The 18,950-nt window shown below is 45.6% G+C and overlaps 1 protein-coding gene across 5 annotated transcripts in view; it reads left to right on the plus strand.

The window, feature by feature from the left end:
- The window catches only part of PLEKHA7 (pleckstrin homology domain containing A7), a 212,474-nt gene that overhangs the window by 116,064 nt on the left and 77,460 nt on the right, over positions 1 to 18,950 (plus strand). For 3 of the 5 annotated variants that reach the window (XM_044919152.1, XM_044919157.1, XM_044919154.1), the window contains one exon: positions 7,364 to 7,447. In XM_044919152.1, the coding sequence (XP_044775087.1) occupies positions 7,364 to 7,447 (84 nt within the window). Of the gene's footprint in view, positions 1 to 362; positions 487 to 7,363; positions 7,448 to 14,384; positions 14,402 to 18,950 lie in introns of those variants that run through there. The other 2 variants (XM_044919153.1, XM_044919155.1) reach the window with 2 other exon arrangements.

Below are 18,950 nucleotides of genomic sequence, written 5' to 3' on the forward strand. Positions count from 1 at the left end.
AGGCATGGCCTCACTTTGAGGTAGTCGTTTCTCATTCATTCATTCAGCAAATATAACAGTGCCAGACACTGGTATAAGCTGATAAGGGCAGTGAAAAGACAGACAAGGTCCACGCTCTCCTGGAATACACATATTAGGAGACTGACAATAGTCAGAACACGTAAGTAAGAGAAATGACAGTAATGGTTAAAATAGGGTGGCATGATATGAAGTGACTGGGAGCCTGTTTCAGTGGGTGGTTGGGAAGGGCTCTGAGATGGTTGTGCCAAGGTCTGAATGATAAGGAGCCAGTTATACGAGTATGAGGGAAAGAGCTTCCAGGTGGAAAGACTAGGTAGTACAGAGATGATTAAGTTGGGAAGAGTTTGGTGTTCAAGGAGCAGAAAGGAGGCCAGTGTGGCTGGGGAGGGATGGGGAAGGAGAAGACGTCCGTTGTACAAGGTGATGTAGCTGGTCAGGGGTCAAGTCACCTAGAGTCAAGCCAAGGTAAAGAGCTTGAATTTTACTCTGTGCTGTGAAGCTGTCGCAGGGTTTAAAGGAGGAATGTGACATGATTTTCATCTTCCATTTGAAGAGACCCATCAGGCTTCCAGTGAGAAGAGTGGGTGCTACAAAGGCCAGGGTGGAAGCAGAAAGAGCAGTTAGGCTGTTGCTAGAGATGATTGGGTGCTGGCTGTAGGACTGGAGAGATGTCTTGGAGATAGAGGTACCAGGGCTTGCTAACATAGTGTGTGTGGAGGTTAAGGTAGAGCAGAGAATGGAGAGCGACTCCCAGGTTGCTGGGTAGTGATGCTGTTAATGGAAATAGGGAAGCTGGGAGAAGGAATATTGGGTTTGGTGGAAGTGGCGGGGAGGAAGCTCACTTTGTTTTTGCTCTGTTAAAGTGGTTTCCTAGTAGTCACTGTGGTGGTCAAGGGACATGTTCAGCTGCGTGCCGTCAGTATGCGAGGCATTGTGCAAGCTTCTTTCATGTGTGTCCCTCATGTAGCCTCACAACTCTTTGGAAGGATAGTATTACTATTCCCTGCTTGCAAATGAAGAAATGAGGCTCAGAGAGGTGAGGTGGCTTGCTCTGGTTTGAACCCAGGTCTTCAGGGCAGACACTGAAAGAGGCTGGTTGGTGCAGTGTTGATGGCTTTCACTTGGAGAGAGGATGGGGATCCTATGTTGGCTCGTCGAGGCCCGATTCCCATGATTTCTGAAGAAGGGCCTGTCAGAGGAATGCCCATGTGCAATGAGCTGTTGAAAATCTTGACATTTCCAAAATCGTGCAAGCTCTAAAGACCATTTCAGTAAGATTCTCAGTCCCTTTAGGAAATGCCACGTGAACAACGGTGACACTTTGTATTAAACAAGCCATTTTATAAAAGTGTTAAATAAAAGGAACTTGGAAATGTTGAGGGACTGTAGAGATGCTCCTTCAACCTTTGGTTGTCCCCTCTTTACTCCGTGGCCCAAGTAGGAACTGAAGAAGATAGGGAGGCAATTTCTTGTGTTCTTGGAATTTCAGTTACCAATTTGGGGACCTAAGTAGGAGCATTATTAGGTTACCCACAGTCCTTGGTTTTCTTGAGACACTGGGATTTAGAACAAAGACAGTAAGTGCCTTAACAAGTCTGGAGGCAGTGCTGGACGTGGCATCAGGCCTGCAAGGTGACACTCTTGCCATATTCGGGGAGCTGCACTGAGGAGCCCGAGGGGCCAGAGGGGCATACACTGCCGAGCATACCAATGAGAAGAGCCTTGACAGAGTCCCTCCTTAGGCTTTCAGGCTGGATCCTTTTCTTACATTTTAAGCTGTTTCTTCTCTTTATAGCTCGGCCAGATAAGAGCTCATGCTGACTGTGCAGATTTGTCCCACACTCAGCATACCAATACCACCCCTGTCCGAAAACCAGATTTATCAGGGTGCTCTGACCTCCACTCGTGAGCACCATTCACATAACTCCAGAACTTCTTGCTATGCCAAAAGAAATTGCCATGCTAAGTAGTTGGAACCTTTATGTTTAACCGACCGGAGTCTTACTGCTCGCATTATGGTCAAATGTAGGAATGGAAAATTAATCTTGCAAAAATGTTGCAAGAAACTGTAGGACTTGTTTACATCTTGACTAGTCCTGTCAATGGTTGTAGGTGGGCTCCTCCTTATATTGAGCTCAAATTGGTTTCCACTGCTCCCTGGTCCTCACTGTGTCCTCTTGTCAAACCTCTCGTGTTTGCTGTTGGACTTCTTTAGGGCCTAACCCAAGTCCTTCCGGGCCCCGGGCTTGTGAAGACATGTTTATTTATGTGGATGGTTATGTATGGCCCGCTTTCAGGGGGATAATCCTTCCGTGTAACCTTCTGTGTGCCCTAGTCCTCTCCCAGGTGAGATTGGCTGCCATTCAACTTAGAGGGGCTGTTCTTAGGAGGAAGAGCAGGATCTGAAAATAAAGCCTAGCTTATGTTTTACCTCATTTGTCAAGTTACTTTCTCAGTAGCCTGAAGAGAGACAGAAGCCCTTGTATGGAGGAAAGAGCATTTTTGTGCTCCCTTGAAACTGGCCACCTGGCTCCCAGCCGGGCCATCTCCACCACTACCAAGGAGCAAGGTGGCAATTCAGGTTTAAGAACAGGTATTTCAGGGGATTTGTCTGTGCCTGCTTAATGTGTCTTGAGACACGGTGATAGGACATGAGATTCTTCATGGATTTCAGAAAATCAGGAAATGGAGCAGGGTGGGGGCTTTTGGGCTGAGGTCGGGAAGAGCAGGTAAAGTCAGAGGACTTTGTAATCTCCAAATGGGTGTGGGGATTCCAGCATTTACTCTGTAGCCTTTGTTTGGTGAGGGTGAGCTTGGGTTAGTAGAAGGAGACCAGAAGGGTGGTGGTATGCAGGAGTGCAGAAGTCAACTGTCATTGTGGGCAAGTCATCTACCCTTCCTGGGTCTCACTTTCCTAACCTGTGGTCTGGTGTGATGAAACACAGCCCGCCATACTGGGTATTTGGGAAGACTGAATTAAATAACCCAAGTACCTAACACTTCTTTTGCTCAAAAAGGGCTGAACCAGAAACTCTGCATGCTGGGCAAGCTTGATCAGAAATAATCATATTTAAGACCTCAGTATTCAGGAGGTATTATTCTGGTTTATCTCTTTTCTCAATGTGTGAGTCCTTTTTCCCCCCCTTTATTTAGTGTTCCAGTAACATCATATAACCCAGATTGTCAGTTTCCTTATGTGTAACATGGGAATAAAAATATCAGCCCTGCTTATCTCAGAGGATACTTGGGAGGATCAGGTACAGTGATGAATATGACCATACTTAAAGCTTCATGGAAATTCAGGAATTGGTAATGGTGATACTATGGTTGATAACTATTTTTTGGCAAAAAGGGCAGCATCTATATTAGGGAAGAAAGGTTGGGGAGCTGCCTCTAGATCTGATCAAAGAACAGCTATATTTTTGTCCACTTTAAAAATCTATGTATCTTCTAATGTTAGAATGTAAACTTCATCTTAGTGTCTGAACCTTTCAGCTCAGGATTCATTTACCCAAAACTCTAGGCTTATTTAAGTTGGTATAAGTTGGGTGTGGTGAGCCCAGGAGTTGCTGTCAAGGTCATACAACGTATATGAAGTGGTTGCTGGATGCTGCTCCAGGCATATAGAAGTTTCGCTCTTTGCACATATCAGAGATCCTCCTAGCTGACCTTGGATTAGGACCAACGGTTGTTTGGCGGCTACTGAGTGCCACACAGGTGCTGTCATTCAGAACTTTGGTTCTGGGCACAATAGAAGGAGGGAGGTGCAGAGGAAGAGAGAGAGGGAGTAGCAGTGGATGCTGATGGTGCTGTTTTTCTGATGCTTTTGTCTTTAGGGATTTCTGGTCGTGGCCAGGAACCTGTGAGCCCCATAGACTCCTAAGCAACGGGGACAGCAGGTTATCATGCAAAAAGAGCATCGAATCTACAAATAGAAGACTAGGACTTATGTCCCAGTCTTATCACTTATTGATGACATTATCTTGAGCAAGTCACTTAACGTCTCTGAGCCATTTCCTCATTCATAAAATGGGGGTTGACGGTGTTACATAATAGTAAGAGGTATAAGGAAAGGTTTTGTACACTGTAGAGTCCTTGAGAGGTAACAGTGGATAGTGGTGTTGTTGCTTCATTATTATTCCCATTATGAGCAGGGCATTTTTTTTTTTTTTCTACAGGTGGAAATGAGGCAGGCTTAGAGTTTGTGTTTTCAGAATTCCCTGGTGAATGGAAATGACTCTCTAAAAGGAGCTGGGTATTAAAAAAAGAAAGAAAGAAAGAAAGAAAGAGAAAAAACGGAAGCTGGGTGTAAATAAAGTCGAACCCTTGAACATGGTGCAAGGATTTCTGGACCAGGTGTTACCGGGGTCTGCTTCTCATCCTTGTCTAGATGCCCGTGCCTTAACCCTGCTTTGGTGAAGATCAGGCCCCTGTGCCAGACGGAGTCCTGGGGTTCCATGGGCTTGCTTCAAACCTGGAGCTGGGAATTTGGAAGCTAGAGCGCTTGGGAGGGGTAAAAGGGTGGCAGGAGTTGTGCATAATCACAGGGCCAAGGAGCAACCTGGTTTGATGGCTCTGACTGCGCACATTTGGCTTATTAGTCAGGCTGCTCTAAACTCAGTGCCAGCTCACCCCAGCCACCTAAACACAGGACGCTCTGGCCAGGCCCCCCGGCAGAGTAAGAAAAACTTTGTAGGTATAGAGAGTTTTTTCTTTTTTAACCTTTATACTATGCTCATTAAACCTACTAATCTCTGGGGTGGCCCTGTGCTCACTTTGGGGATGGGGCTAATACTTTAACACTAGCAAAATGAGATGATAGATTGACTCTGACAGTGAAAGCATTTTAACCATCTGTATTAGGAGCCTTAAAAAATGACCATGCCCTTTGAGTAAGTAATTTTACCTCTGGGACCTTAACCCAAGGAAATAATTTGAATTGCGGGAAGAGTCTGTCCTAAAAGATGTATAATGCACCTAAAATATCCAGCATTACATGAATGTAAGTCTTTTCTAGAATGTAAGCACCATGGGGTAAGGACTTCTTGTTCACTCTGTATCTCCAGCACTTAAAGCAGCCTGGTACACAGATGGCCAATGAACATTTTTTAAATGGTTATAGACAAAAAAAATTTACATCCATAGGATAAAACTCTTACTGGTTTCACCCGCTATCTGGAAGTAGAGCATTCTTTTTTTTTTAATTATTATGTTATGTTAATCACCATACATTACATCATTAGTTTCTGATGTAGTGTTCCATGATTCATTGTTTGCATATAACACCCAGTGCTCCATGCAGAACGTGCCCTCTTTAATACCCATCACCAGGCTAACCCATCCCCTCTAGAACCCTCAGTTTGTTTTTCAGAGTCCATCATCTCTCATGGTTCGTCTCCCCCTCCAAATTTCCCCGCTTCATTTTTCCCTTCCTATTATTTTCTTCTTTTTTTTTTTTTTTAACATTTAATGTATTATTTGTTTCAGAGGTACAGATATGTGATTCAACAGCCTTGCACAATTCACAGTGCTCACCATAGCACATACCCTCCCCAGTGTCTATCACCCAGCCACCCCATCCCTCCCACCCCCCACCACTCCAGCAACCCTCAGTTTGTTTCCTGAGATTAAGAATTCCTCATATCAGTGAGGTCATATGATACATGTCTTTCTCTGATTGACTTATTTCGCTCAGCATAACACTCTCCAGTTCCATCCATGTAGTTGCAAATGGCAAGATTTCATTCCTTTTGATGGCTGCATAATATTCCATTGTATATATATACCACATTTTCTTTATCCATTCATCGATGGACATCTTGGCTGTTTCCACAGTTTGGCTTGGAAGGTAGAGCATTCTTATGAAACCTTTTGTAAGACAGAATGATGTAAGGCAAGGCAGAGATGACTGTAATTCATATGGAAAAAATTTTGAGCATTCCCAGACCCCCAAAATAACCTCTTAGGCTTTTCTGGTATCTTAGGACACGTTTTGTTAATAGATGCACAAAATAAATCTAGACAAAACACAGTTGCTCCCAGATACACAGTTCAAAGCTATGGCAGCCTGATGCTGAGATGCTTGTGTAGTTCCCAGGTAGGGAGCTTGGTGGCGCCACTCACCGCTCTGGGTCGCGTTGCCTCAGTGAGGGCTACCTGCAAAACAAACGCTGGATGCGATTTTTGCTTTACAACTTGTTTTTGTTTTTGTTTTTTGTGAAAGCAAAAACTCTCTTCAGATTTCTTTCAGTTAGTGAAAACAGGCACTAATGTAGGTCTTTCCTAAAAATGAAGTGGCGTAACGTGAACTTCCAAAAAGTGGGGGACACATGGATTCACCTATTTCAAATGATGAAGTCTTAAGGATGTAGGAAATTTTCTAGGTGAGTAGAATGTGAAAAAGGCATGAGACAGATTTCTAAATACAGCAAAATCATAATTTTTTAGTAGAAGGGAAAAAAACTAGGGAAGGAGAAGATACTCAGGTATATCTGTAAGTGGTGAGATCATGGGTGACATTTTTTTCTTTTTATATTTTCTAAAATTTCTAAAAGGACTGATTTTTTGATTGGGGAAAACACTTTAATATAAATCATATTCTTTGGGAGGGGAAAGGACGTCAGGTTAGTTTATTCATCGGGCAAGCCAGCAGCCTCTAGAGCCCTCTCCTCGTTTCTTTCAAAGAACCAGGCAGCCTTTGTGAATACACAAAACACCTACACACTTTGGTTGTGTCTGTCAGCTTGGCATGGAAGCTGTTCCCTCCTAACTTCAAAAGGATGATAGAAACTCCACAGTGTTGAAATTGTGCAGGTCATGTTGCCGAGACTTGCCCATACATTTATATCCCATCATTGAAGTGAAGGCATTCTGTAGTAGGGAGAAGAATTTTAAGAAGATAGATTTTTCTGGGTGGGTGGTTAATTCTTGGAATTCTTTCCCTGGTTCATGGTTTTGGGAAGCTGTTGAAAGTGCTGTCTGCTTTGCTTCATTCTTGTTTTAGCTCGTGCCATCTTAAGTAACTTGTTGCTGAGCGGTTCAGTCTGTCCGTACTTCATGGAATGTCTCGAAGATGCAGTGTTCTCTTGCAGCCAAGACTTTCCGAGAATTAAAATCCCTGTGTCTTAGGTGGGCTTGGGCACCTGAGCTGAAAGTTCTTGTTTTTTTAAATGCAGCTGGGTCCTGACAGATGAAATGCATCTCTGAATAAAAGGCCCACTCTCTCACCCTGGGAGGAGTGTGTGAGGATCAGGGGTCCTCAGACATTACTGACCTGTTGTTGTGTCTGCAAGCTTTTCCATTCCCATGACTTCTCATTCATTCTCTCTCTCTCTCTCTTTAGCCATAACCAACAGACCACAGCATTCAGGCATCCTGTGAGTGGGCAGTTTTCTCCAGAAAATAGTGAATTTATTCTTCAAGAAGAGTAAGTACTTCTATGTATTCTCCTTTTCCAAGCAGAGTTTGGGAGCTTAAAGGCGTTGGCTCAAAACAGAGCTTGTTGGACTATTTTCTCTCCTAGATAGAGGGACTTGGAGTGGGTTGGTTGATTCAGAGTGGAATGCAAGAATTTTGTTTTTCAATCCCTGGACTCCTCTCAGTGGGAAGATGCAGAAGTGTGGAGATGACAGGTCTGTGCCATGATTGGTACTGTCAGAGCCTCTTCCAAACTTCCTTTCCCCTGAACGACCCCCCTCCCTACAGTATCATCTAACACACTACCTGTACTCTTAAGAGGACCCACTCATCTGGAGCTAAATGGCCTTAAATCACACCAAACTGAACCAGCCTTCCAAGGAAGCCTCAAATAAGAGTCCAGGGGCGCCTGGGTGGCTCAGTTGGTTAAGCGACTGCCTTCGGCTCAGGTCATGATCCTGGAGTCCCTGGATCGAGTCCCGCATCGGGCTCCCTGCTTGGCGGGGAGTCTGCTTCTCCCTCTGACCCTCCCCCCTCTCATGTGCTCTCTCATTCTCTCTCTGTCAAATAAATAAATAAAATCTTTAAAAAAAAAAAAAAAAAAAAAAAAAAAAAAAAAAAAAAAAAAAAAAAATAAGAGTCCAAGGCCATGGCTTCGAAGGGAGGAGGGCTGTGGCACCCATTGTCCCTGAACGTCTAGAGTTCTTTCTGCTTGTTTTTTCTGATGTGGGGACTTTCTTGCTCCTCAGTCTGATTTCAGCAGGGCCACTGGGGTGCTCAGAGGTAGGTTCTATCACCCAGGGCTCATCTCCTTAAAAATGCATATACAGCCCAAGCAGGATGTGTACTTCTCCCAAAAATGAAGGCAGAGAAATGTATGCAAGTGGCTGTTTCCTTTTGCTCATCTGAGACACTTCTGTTTGAAGTAAGTAATTCTGTTTGTGAAATTAATAGAGATGTTGGCTTTTTCTCTCCTTCATATCATTTTTCTGTTCAATCATCTGGACCAAATATGATCTGAAAATAATCAGTATTTATATTTTTATAGCATTTCCCTCCCTCAGTACTTAACACTTTTAAACTTTCGATTATGGGAAATTTCAAACCTATACAAAAGGAGAGAGATAAAGTAATTAAGTCTAATGTATTCATCTCCCATCTTCAACAATTTCCAAAACATGGCTGATTTTATTTCATCTGTAGCGTCCCTCTCACCGCCTAGATTATTTTGAAGCAAATTCCAAACATCATTTTGTTCCTACAGTATTTTCAGTTTAGAATCATTATCTTTCAGAACTTTTAAAACTAGAAATCTGTAATAATGATACTGACATTCGTTGCCTGTTTACCTTTGCTGGGGGTTTTACATGCATATCTCATGTAACACAACAAACCTGAGAAGTAGACCATTATCACCGTTTTAGAGATGAAGACACCAAGACTCAAAGAAGCAAGGTCACTTGTTCAAAGTTGCATGGCTGCAAGTAGAAAAAGCCAGGGTGTCACTCCTGCTTGATCTTTTCAGTCAGGGCTAACCCTTGCTACTAGTGAGAGGCTACTTGCTAAATTCTTTGGATGCTCATGGCTCATGGGTCATGATGCCAGACTGGGGTTGGGGGTCTGACTTTGAAAGCATCGGTACTATTAGGAAGTAGATGGGAGGTAAAGATTGTCTTGTCTCCTACATTGAGACAGAACTGCTATGTAAAGACAGAGCCAGAATGTGGATTCTCTACATTCCAACTTGGAATGAGCATGTTTAAAGAATCCTGAAGGTCAGAAGCTCTTAGGAGGTCAGAGAGTTTAGCCCCCTTCCTAAGGCATCCTAGAGACACGGCTGCCTGTCATTTTTAAAGGTCTGGATGGAGAATCCATTAGAACACCTAGTTTAGGAAATTACCAACTTTAATAAAAGCTTCTAGAGAAATTCAGACTTCCCATCACTAAACACCCTTGTCTTATACACACCTCCTTTCCCTCGCTATTAAGACTTTGTCCCTGGCTACTTCTGAGAAGGTAGCCTCTTTTATCCTCCCAAAATATCTCTGTAGCTAATCTCAGTTCCGTCCAGTTTCCAAGAAAAAACTTTTTTTTCAAGGGTCACTTTTCCCCTCTAGATCACATTTTCTGGATGTCATAAGGACTGCTGGCTTGTCTCAGGTGGTGGGTGCAATGTCGGGTGACCAGACGTTCCTTGAAGCAGGCAGAATGTACTTTAGGCATTGAGAGGAGGGGAGGATTCCTATGAACTGATGTAGTGATCCCTGCATTTACTCTTTAAATACTAAGTGCCTCTGTTGTGTCAGGGGCATGCCAGAGTCTGCAGTTACAGCAGCAGGTAAGACAAATATAGTCCTGTCTGTGAAGAGTTGATGGTAGAGTGGGGAAGACAAGTAAACAAGAGATCACAAATGTGATAACTCTTCTTGGTAGAAAAAACCTAGGGTTCAATGGGAGTTGATAAAAGAGGGTTTTAACCTGGCTTAGGGATTGTGGGAGGCCTCTCCATCCACGGAAGGGATGCTGTTTAAATTGAGACCTGTCCGGTCACAGTGCCCCAATCTGGGCAACGACCTAGAGGAGAAAGACGGTAGAGCATGGGGGATCTATACCAGTTGAGTTAGAATGAAAAATGAAACACACCAGGTGGACTCTGGAGGTAAAACTGGACTTGGGAGGTAAAATTGACAGGACTTGATAATTGATTGGCTGTGATGGGGATGAAAGAGAGGGAAGACTTTCTTGAAGTGTCTGGCTCTAAATTGGAGGAAGGGGGGATTTAGATAAGTGAAGATAAGTGTGCACGTGTGTGCGCAGGTCATTCACAGCTGAGGGAAGTGTGACTGGCCTTGGTGGGGTCAGAGGCCAAGAGGGACTGACTTATAGGCGAGGTTTGCAAAGGGGAGTGAGGAGATAAGGTTGGAGAGGGAATTGCAGCCAGTTATCTAAATTGCTTCTTCCTGAAATACACCCAGATTTACCCCTGGTGGAATTTTGGAGGGTGTGTGAGGCATGATTTCACCTCACAGAACCCCAGTTTTTTAAAAATGTGCCAACAACGGGCACCTGGGCGGCTCAGTTGATTAAGTGTCTGCCTTTGGCTTGGGTCATGATCTCAGGGTCCTAGGATCGAGCCCCACATAGGGCTGTCTGCTCAGCGGGGAGTCTGCTTCTCCCTCTCACTCTCCCTCTGTGTGCGTGCTCGCTCGCTCTCTCTCTCATTCTCTCACTGTTTCAAATAAATAAATAAAATCTTTAAGAAGTGCCAACAGATAAGATTCCTGTTTTGTTCCCTTAGAGGAGCTTAATTTTGTTGTGTAGTGTGTTACTTGGTGAGGAAAAAGGACTGAGATAGCCATTTGTGTGTCCTTTACACATCAGCTCTCCGATTAATGTGGTGGATGGAAAACTGGCTCTTTCCTTTTTCTTCTCTGAGTATCTGTTGAGGCTACATGGACTCCTCTTGCCAGAGCCTCCACCTGAGGTTCTTGAAGTGAATCCTTCCATAGCAGTGGTTTTCAGTGTGGTCTCTGAACCAGCATCACCTGGGAACCTCTTAGAAATGCAGATTCTTGAACCCCATCCCAGACCTACTAAATCAGAGACTCTGGAGGTAGTACTCCGTAGCCTGTATTTTAAAGGCTTCAGGTGGTTCTAATTCAGGTAAAGTTTAAAAACCACTGATTTAGACAACTTGCTATTTTCATCCCTCCTAAATTACTCCTAGATTCTTCCTTTCATCCTTAAATCTCCTCCAGATACCCATTGTTCTCTGTGCTGTGGTGCCAATCTTAGATGTATTTAGTCAAATAATCTTGGGCTCCTTCTTGTGTGGGGGGAAAAAAAAAACCAAACCAGTCTCCGTGGTGGCTTCCTTGAGAGCATTACTGTGTGGACAGATAACACATCTACCCCATTGTTGGCAGGTGGGGCTTATCTGAGCTGCTTGGTGTAACAGGTGTATGCCCACCCAAAGATGACTTCCCACCTTACAGATTGGAAGCATGGAGAAGAGAAATAATGTGAAAGCTATGATCAGTGGGTCCAGAGGACGTGAGCTCTGAGTATTTTAGTTTCTGTGTCAGTAATACAGAATCAGCCAGGATAAGCTAGGGTCTGCTGTGGTAAAAATAACAAACAAAATCTCAGTGACATAAAAGAATTAAGGTTTATTTCTCGCCTTTTTTTTTTTAAGATTTGTTTATTTATTTGAGAGAGAGAGAGAGAGAGACAGTGCTCGGGGAGGGGCAGGAGAGGGAGAGAAGCAGACTCCACTAAGCGTGGAGCCTGATGCGGGGCTCAATCTCATTACCCTGAGATCATGACTTGTGCTGATATCAAGAGTCAGATGCTTAACCAACTGAGCCACGCAGGCGCCCCTATTTCTCACTTTTGCTCCATGTCCATCATAGGTCACCTGAGGGATTTTGTTCTGTCGTTTTTATTGAGGGATGCTCCATCTCTGTGCTTCCATGATGGCCAAAGCCAAGAAAAAGGGAACTTAGTGAATTGTGCATTGTGCTTTCACTCACACTTCATTGGCTAAAGCAAGTCACATGACCTCCCCTAACTTCACGGGGCCAGGGAAGTGCATTTCTACCATGCACCTGGGCAGATGATCCAAAATACTTGTTGGCCAGCACTAATGACTATACTTAATAATCCACAGTCCAGATTTATTAAGGGAAGTAGGACCTTTTGAGTCTATCACTGACAAGCTGCTTTTGCTCCTATGATTAGAGGATTTGATTTCTCATTTCACCTTTTCTGTTAACACGATCTAGTTCTTTGTCAGAACTGTCAAGGCAGATGGATATCAGTCAACAGGTCCTACAGCCTTGTTCCCCAGGGGACACCTCTGTACACCCAGGCCAAGAGGCCTGTGGAAATCCCACTTGGAAGAGCTAATGTAAGTTCAGGCTGCATTAATAAAAGTACACTATGTAGAGAAAGGAGGATAATAGTTCTGGTATATCATGGTGTTTGTGGACTACTTCATTCATTCATTCCAAGTTTATGGAGCATCAAGGGCATGCCAAGCCCCAAATGCTTTGATCTGGGTACTAAGTTTCAAGAGGAATATTGAGCAATTGAGATTGCTCTGGAGTGGGGGACCATTATGGTGAGGGGTCTGGAAACACTGTCCTGTGACCTTCACGTTTAGTCTGCAGGAGAGAAGATGGAGGAGGATGTGCTGTAAGTCTTCAAGAAGGGCTGGCAGGCGGAAGTGGGATATGTTTTTTGTGTGGCCGCCAAGGCAGGCATCAGGTCAATGAGTAAAAGTTCTAGGCCGGCAAATTTTAGCTCAGTTCATAATTTTCTAGGAAAGAGATTCCTGACATCCCTTGTTTTGGGATCTAGAATTTCATCTTTTTTTTTTTTTAATTTTTTTTTTTTAAGATTTTATTTATTTGTGAGAGAGAGAATGAGAGACAGAGAGCATGAGAGGGAGGAGGGTCAGAGGGAGAAGCAGACTCCCTGCTGAGCAGGGAGCCCGACGCGGGACTCGATCCCGGGACTCCAGGATCATGACCTGAGCCGAAGGCAGTCGCTTAACCAACTGAGCCACCCAGGCGCCCCTAGAATTTCATCTTTAATTAAATTAAGTAATCTATCTCTTAGAATAAGAGTTGGCTTTTTCCATTAATAATAATATTATTATTTTTATAGTGAACATTTAGAGCCCTTACTATTTATTACCAGGTACTTTTCTAAATGGTTTACATTTATTCATTTTTTAAAAGATTTTATTTATTTATTTGAGAGAGAGAGAGCATGAGCAGAGGGAAAGGGCAGAGGGAGAGGGAGACGCAGGCTCCCCACTGAGCAGGGAGCCTGACATGGGGCTCGATCCCAGGACCCTGGGATCATGACCTGAGCCGAAGGCAGATGCTTAACCTCTGAGCCACCCAGGCGCCCCAGTGGTTTACATTTATTAATTTAATTCCCACAATGGTCTTATGAGGAAGATAACATTATGGTTATGGATACTGGGGCACACAGAGGTGAAAAGACTTGCCACAAGTCACACAGCTAGTAAGTGGCAGTTAGGATTTGAATCCAGATAGTCTGGTTCTAGATGCTGTGCCTCCAACCACTCCAGTTCTGCCTCTCATTAGAGTGGTCTTCGAGAGACAGTCCTCTTCCTTGGCTGTCCTTAGGTGTTAATGTGCCAACGAAGTAGGCTAGAGATTTTTATTGTATCTGCAGTAATGAAATTTGATCTAATAACTTCATTCTTGCGTGAAAGATGCCAAGCCTCCTTAGTAGTCTTTTCTCCAAAAAATGTTCTCAAGCTTTTCTACAGAGCCTCGTTTCCAGTGATTGGGTCATTTGAGCTCCTCCTTTTCAGCCTCTTTTCCTGATTCTCCGTGATTTTCTTGAATTGGGAGCTTGTGGTTTGCCTTTGTGGCTTAATGGGTCACCCATAGGGGCCCTCCTAAAGAGATAACCTTGGCACGAGGGACTTCCAGGCTGTGGTTCTGGTGGTTGGGGCTATGCACAGGAGCATTTTCTCCTCAGAGCGGGCTCTCCAGGAAGCCACTGACGGACGCCTCCGCAGCTCTCTGGGAAGAGGAGAGAAAAGCATTCCGGAGCCGTGACGCTGGTAGCTGACTGACAGCTGGCTCTGTACACTGATCCCCAGGCTCTGTCAAGCATTTGATGTTGAGGTGGGGCCTAGTTGAGAGAGAGTATGTGCTCTGGAAGTTCAGAAGCCTGCTGCTGTGCTCAGAAGCCAGCTGTAAGGCACCCCAAATCTCCTAGATTCCCTAACCTGGAGGGGACCCTTTCCTGGCCTGCCTCTCCCTGCATCCTCGTGAGGTTAGCTTGCTCTTTCCATTGGAGTCTGAGCAGCCCCCTGTTTTCTCATTGGATTGTTTGGAAAAGAACTGTAAGTTGGAATTGCCTGGAATGTCATGAGTGGTGTTTGGAGAATACCACTTAAAAAGATATCTTGCTGAAGGTAAGAATTACCTTCCTGACCTTTGACTTCTTCATTTTGACGGGCAGGGCGCAAGACTCTCCAAGGCATATGCAGATTGTGGGCCTGGGGGTGGGCTCTCTCCTGCTGCTAGGAGACCGGGGGCTGACTTGTGCTCCTCCTGCAGTTCCAAGTTGGTAAGCAGTGAGAGATGAAGAGCACAGAATGGGGGTGGGGGTACACGACAACTCTGAGCCCGGCAGGGTCTGCCCTGCTGTTCATCTGCTGAGCCGGGACTGCGAGGCTGATAGAACCAGCACCTGGTCTCTCCAGCCTGGCAGTCTTGGGCTAGCTTTGCCTGTTGCATTTGGTTGCCATGGCAGCAGGAAAACGAGGAAAAATGGAAACATCTGGCAAGCAGATGCAGAAACTTGACTGTTCAGTTTTCCCTACTGGTCTAGGAGACGGCATTTGTGACGGTCACAGGTAGGGAAGAGGTGGTGCCGACGTCGGCAGTTCATTCAAACCCCTGGGTGTTGACTTGGCTCTGGCGTTGGTGTCTCCAAGGGCACTGGGGGTGCGGCCGTTGCCACGCAGCCCGCACGTCTCGGGCTCTGTCTTTGTGGGGTGAAGATGCTGCAGTGGTGGCTCTTCCGTGTGTGGAAGGGAAGCTGCTGCTTGCAGTCATTTTGTTTCTTCCTGGGACTTCCCCTCTAGTCCTCCTCTTTTCCCTCCCTGGTCTGGGAAGCTCCCCCCTCATCTCCATTAGAAAGGGCTGTTTTCTAGTAGGGGAGTGGCTGCCTGGTAAGCCAGGGGGAGCTGAGAGGCTAGAGGAGGACTTGCCAGTGGCTCGAGTTAGCATTGTAGCATCTCTGAAATAGCAAAGCAGAGGTGGAAGGAACAGTAGAGGTCAAGGTCTGGTGCTTCCCCAGCACAGACTGAGGCACGGGGCGTGGACAGAGGACAGCGGAAGAGACTGGTCCAAGGTCATACGGCTGAGCAGGACTCCGGCCGAGTTCAGAGCAGTGCTTGGGTTTTGGGAGTGGGGAGGGGAGCCCATGGGGCTCACTGGGCTGTTTTCATGCCAGGTGAGGGGTGCTCTTTAGGCTGGTTTCCAGCTCCTGAGGTGGCTTGGGGCGAGGAACTGGAGCCTGTGTTCCAGAGCGGAGTTGGGGGGAGGGGAAGGAACACGGGAAGCCACAGCTGAGTAACAAGGCCACACTTGCTGAATGAAGACCCATGGTGTCAGACAGCCTCCCCCAGGGTGTTGGGAGTATACAGTGAGCGTTGGCGGTCTGTCTGTGTGTATCTCTTTCTCTGAGAAGAGGGGATGTGGAGGTGTCTGCCTGCTTGGGACAAGAACTTTCTTTTATTCCTGCTTTTCGTTGTGCATTGCTTTTCCCGAACCCCTTAGGTGGTGGGTGTGAGCACTTTAAAAAATTTGCTGGTAGTTAGCGAGCGCGCCTCTTCTCATACACCCTCTTCTCATAACATTAGTTCTTGCTGAGCTCTCTGTGTAGAACCCTTGAGGACAGAACATGAATTTGGGGGCCTATTTTTCCAGGAATTGATGGGATACAAGCGACATCTAATGATGGCTTCTCAGTAGGGGATTCCCAACTCCCCATAGCTTTCTTTCCTTTTTTTTTTTTTAAGATTTTATTTATTTATTTATTTATTTATTTGAGAGAGAGAGAGAGAGAGAACGCTCGCGCACATGAGAGGGGGGAGGGTCAGAGGGAGAAGCAGATTCCCTGCTGAGCTCTGGGGAGCCTGATGCGGGGACTCAATCCCAGGACTCCAGGATCATGACTTGAGCTGAAGGCAGATGCTTAACCAACTGAGCCACCCAGGCACCCCCCTTCCCCCCCCCCCCGCCATAGCTTTCTAACCTCCTGGGGAAAGAATAGGAGTCCTGTCCCCCAGCCACAGGTTTATTACTCTTTAAAGGAGCCCCACCTAGATAAGGTGCTTATAGGGGTGTTTCTAGGAAATGATTTGTTTAGAAGTTAATTGTTTGGCACCTTGAGCTTTCTGGAGAGAAGCGCCTTGGAAATAAAAATAGAGTATACCTGAGATTTGAATTCTGGGGTCTCCACTGGTAACAGCCACAACAGTGCTTTTCATTTAATGCAATGTGTCATGGTTTTCAAAAGGTCATTAGAATCCACACAACCACCTTGTGAGATGACAGTAGTTTTCACCCCATTTTGCAAAAATGGAAACAATGTGCCTTGCGGAGGTGTGAGTAAGCTGCGAGTTTTGTTGAGGCCCAGTTATTCCAGTTTTCTGGTCGTTCCACCCCTCAGGATCCTCTTGGTTTGGGGATGGGGCTTGGGGCTGAGAAGAACAGCAATAGCCTGCTTCTGTCACACCTTGGAACTTGCCATGGGATGGTGTCTCTGTGGCAGAGCCCAAGTTTTGGAGTCTAGCTTCTGTCTCGGACAAGTCATTCATCTCACTTAGCCTCAGTTTTCTCATCTACAAAATGGATATGGTAAAGCTGGCTTTTCAGGGTTAAGTGAGATAATGCAAGCTAAGTGCCTGGCATGCAGTAGGTGCTGGACAAGTCCAGCCCAAGCCCTCTGCTTGCTTGACCTTGTGTACCTACCCTACGGGTTGCTGATTCTTGGCTTGGTGACCTACCTATTAAGACAGCAATAGGGTAGGGAAGGGTGTTGCTGTGATCCCACTTGAGCTTGCTCTTGTTCATGATGTTGACCGAGAGGCATCTGGGGATCCCAGTAACCAAACTCACCTAAATTCAGACCCAACAGAAAAAAATGACTTCTGAATTTATAACCTCCCTCTTACCACACTGTCGGTGTTATATGCATTTGCTCCTGGGTGTGTAGGTAGCAGAAGCAGTTCCTTTTATAGAGAGGGAAATTGAGGGACAGAGAAAGTGATTTCCTGTCCAGGCTCACTTGACACTTCCTTCAGGAAGTTTAGGATGAAAGCACTTTCCTGCTGGGCTTCTCCAGACTGATTTTTGTCTAGTCCTAACTTCTTTTGTTCATTTCAGCTGGGAGGCAGTTGAGTTAAAACTCTAGCTCACTGTTTTGAACTTCAGCCCACACCCCTCCAGCAAAATAATCAGCATTCATGTAGCCCGAGCCAAGGAAAGAGACGTCTTTGTTCAGATCGTCCCACTGTACTTTGGGAATCCAGAAACCTGGCAAACAGGCTTTTAAGTTAATAGATTTTATTTAATGACACCAAGAGTCAGCCTTCCCATAGCGTGTGCAGGTGTTTTGGTCTCCTCTCTTGGGAATCTGTGTGACTCATGTGCCTGAGGGCATGCTGTTAACTGAATCACCTTTCACAGCTGCTCAGCTCAGGGGCAGGGCCCTTCTCTGGGGGAGAGGACGGATCTTGAGTGAAACCTGTCGGGGTATACCTCAGTCTGAGGACTTGAGGAAAGTCAGTCTCTGCCCCATCAGACTCTTAAGTGGGAAACACGCCTCTAAGATGATTCTTTCAGTATTGTCTCACTTACGGAGGCTGTACACATCACACCATTGTTCAAAACAGTGTGATAAGCGACCTCCAGAACTTTCCATCCGAGCCAGCTTTTCAGCCAAGTAAGAAAATTGGTTTTTTTTTAAATTTTTTTAATTTTTAAAATTTATTTTTATTTTTTTTTAAAGATTTTATTTATTTATTTGAGAGAGAGAGAGAGAATGAGAGACAGAGAGCATGAGAGGGAGGAGGGTCAGAGGGAGAAGCAGACTCCCCGCCGTGCAGGGAGCCCGATGCGGGACTCGATCCCGGGACTCCAGGATCATGACCTGAGCCGAAGGCAGTCCCTTAACCAACTGAGCCACCCAGGTGCCCAAAAATTGTTTTTGAGATGTTTTTCTTTTTTTAGGTTGGGGGGGCAAGAGGAGGGGCAGATGGAGAAAGAGAGAGAGAGATTTTTAAGCAGGCTCCATGCCCAGTGCAGAGCCTGACATGGGGCTCTATCTCAGGACCCCGAGGTCATGACCTGAGCTGAAATCAAGAGTAGGACACTTAACTGACTGAGCCACCCAGACACCCTGAAACTTTTTTATATCCTTAGTTTTGGGGTACCAAATGGTGTCCCAAGCATGACCACCACCTGTTGTTGTTGTTGTTGTTTAAACTAGTTGAAATTACAGATGACTAGTTATTTCCCAAAGTCGTATTTACCCTTGGGAGACCTAGGAGATCATTACCCTTATTGAGGAGATTCAGAGGAACATCCTCTGAAGGCAGATCTTGTCACTCGGCTGAGTGGGTAGCCGTGTGCACTTTGTTCTTTCAAAGAGCCAGGTCAGGGACTGCCAGGTAGAGGTTGAAACTGTTGTTTGAGTTGGGAGCTGTCCCTGCCCCTGGAGAGCCCTGATGAAGACATTCACTGTTTATAGAGACAACACGGTCTCTTCTCTGGGGCAGATATAGTTTGGGCTTTAGTCATATCACCTGATAAGCCAGCTGTCTCTGGGTGTGGCTGAGCAGAGGTCTCTGAAGAATGAAGAATGGAATTGTCTTCATGTTTTTCTTTCTCCTCCTCTTGTACTCTGTCACCCTCCCCCCCCCCCCCCCCCCCCCCCCCCCCCCCCCCCCC

This window comes from Neomonachus schauinslandi, chromosome 11 (genome assembly GCF_002201575.2).
Source record: "Neomonachus schauinslandi chromosome 11, ASM220157v2, whole genome shotgun sequence".
Taxonomy (NCBI): domain Eukaryota; kingdom Metazoa; phylum Chordata; class Mammalia; order Carnivora; family Phocidae; genus Neomonachus; species Neomonachus schauinslandi.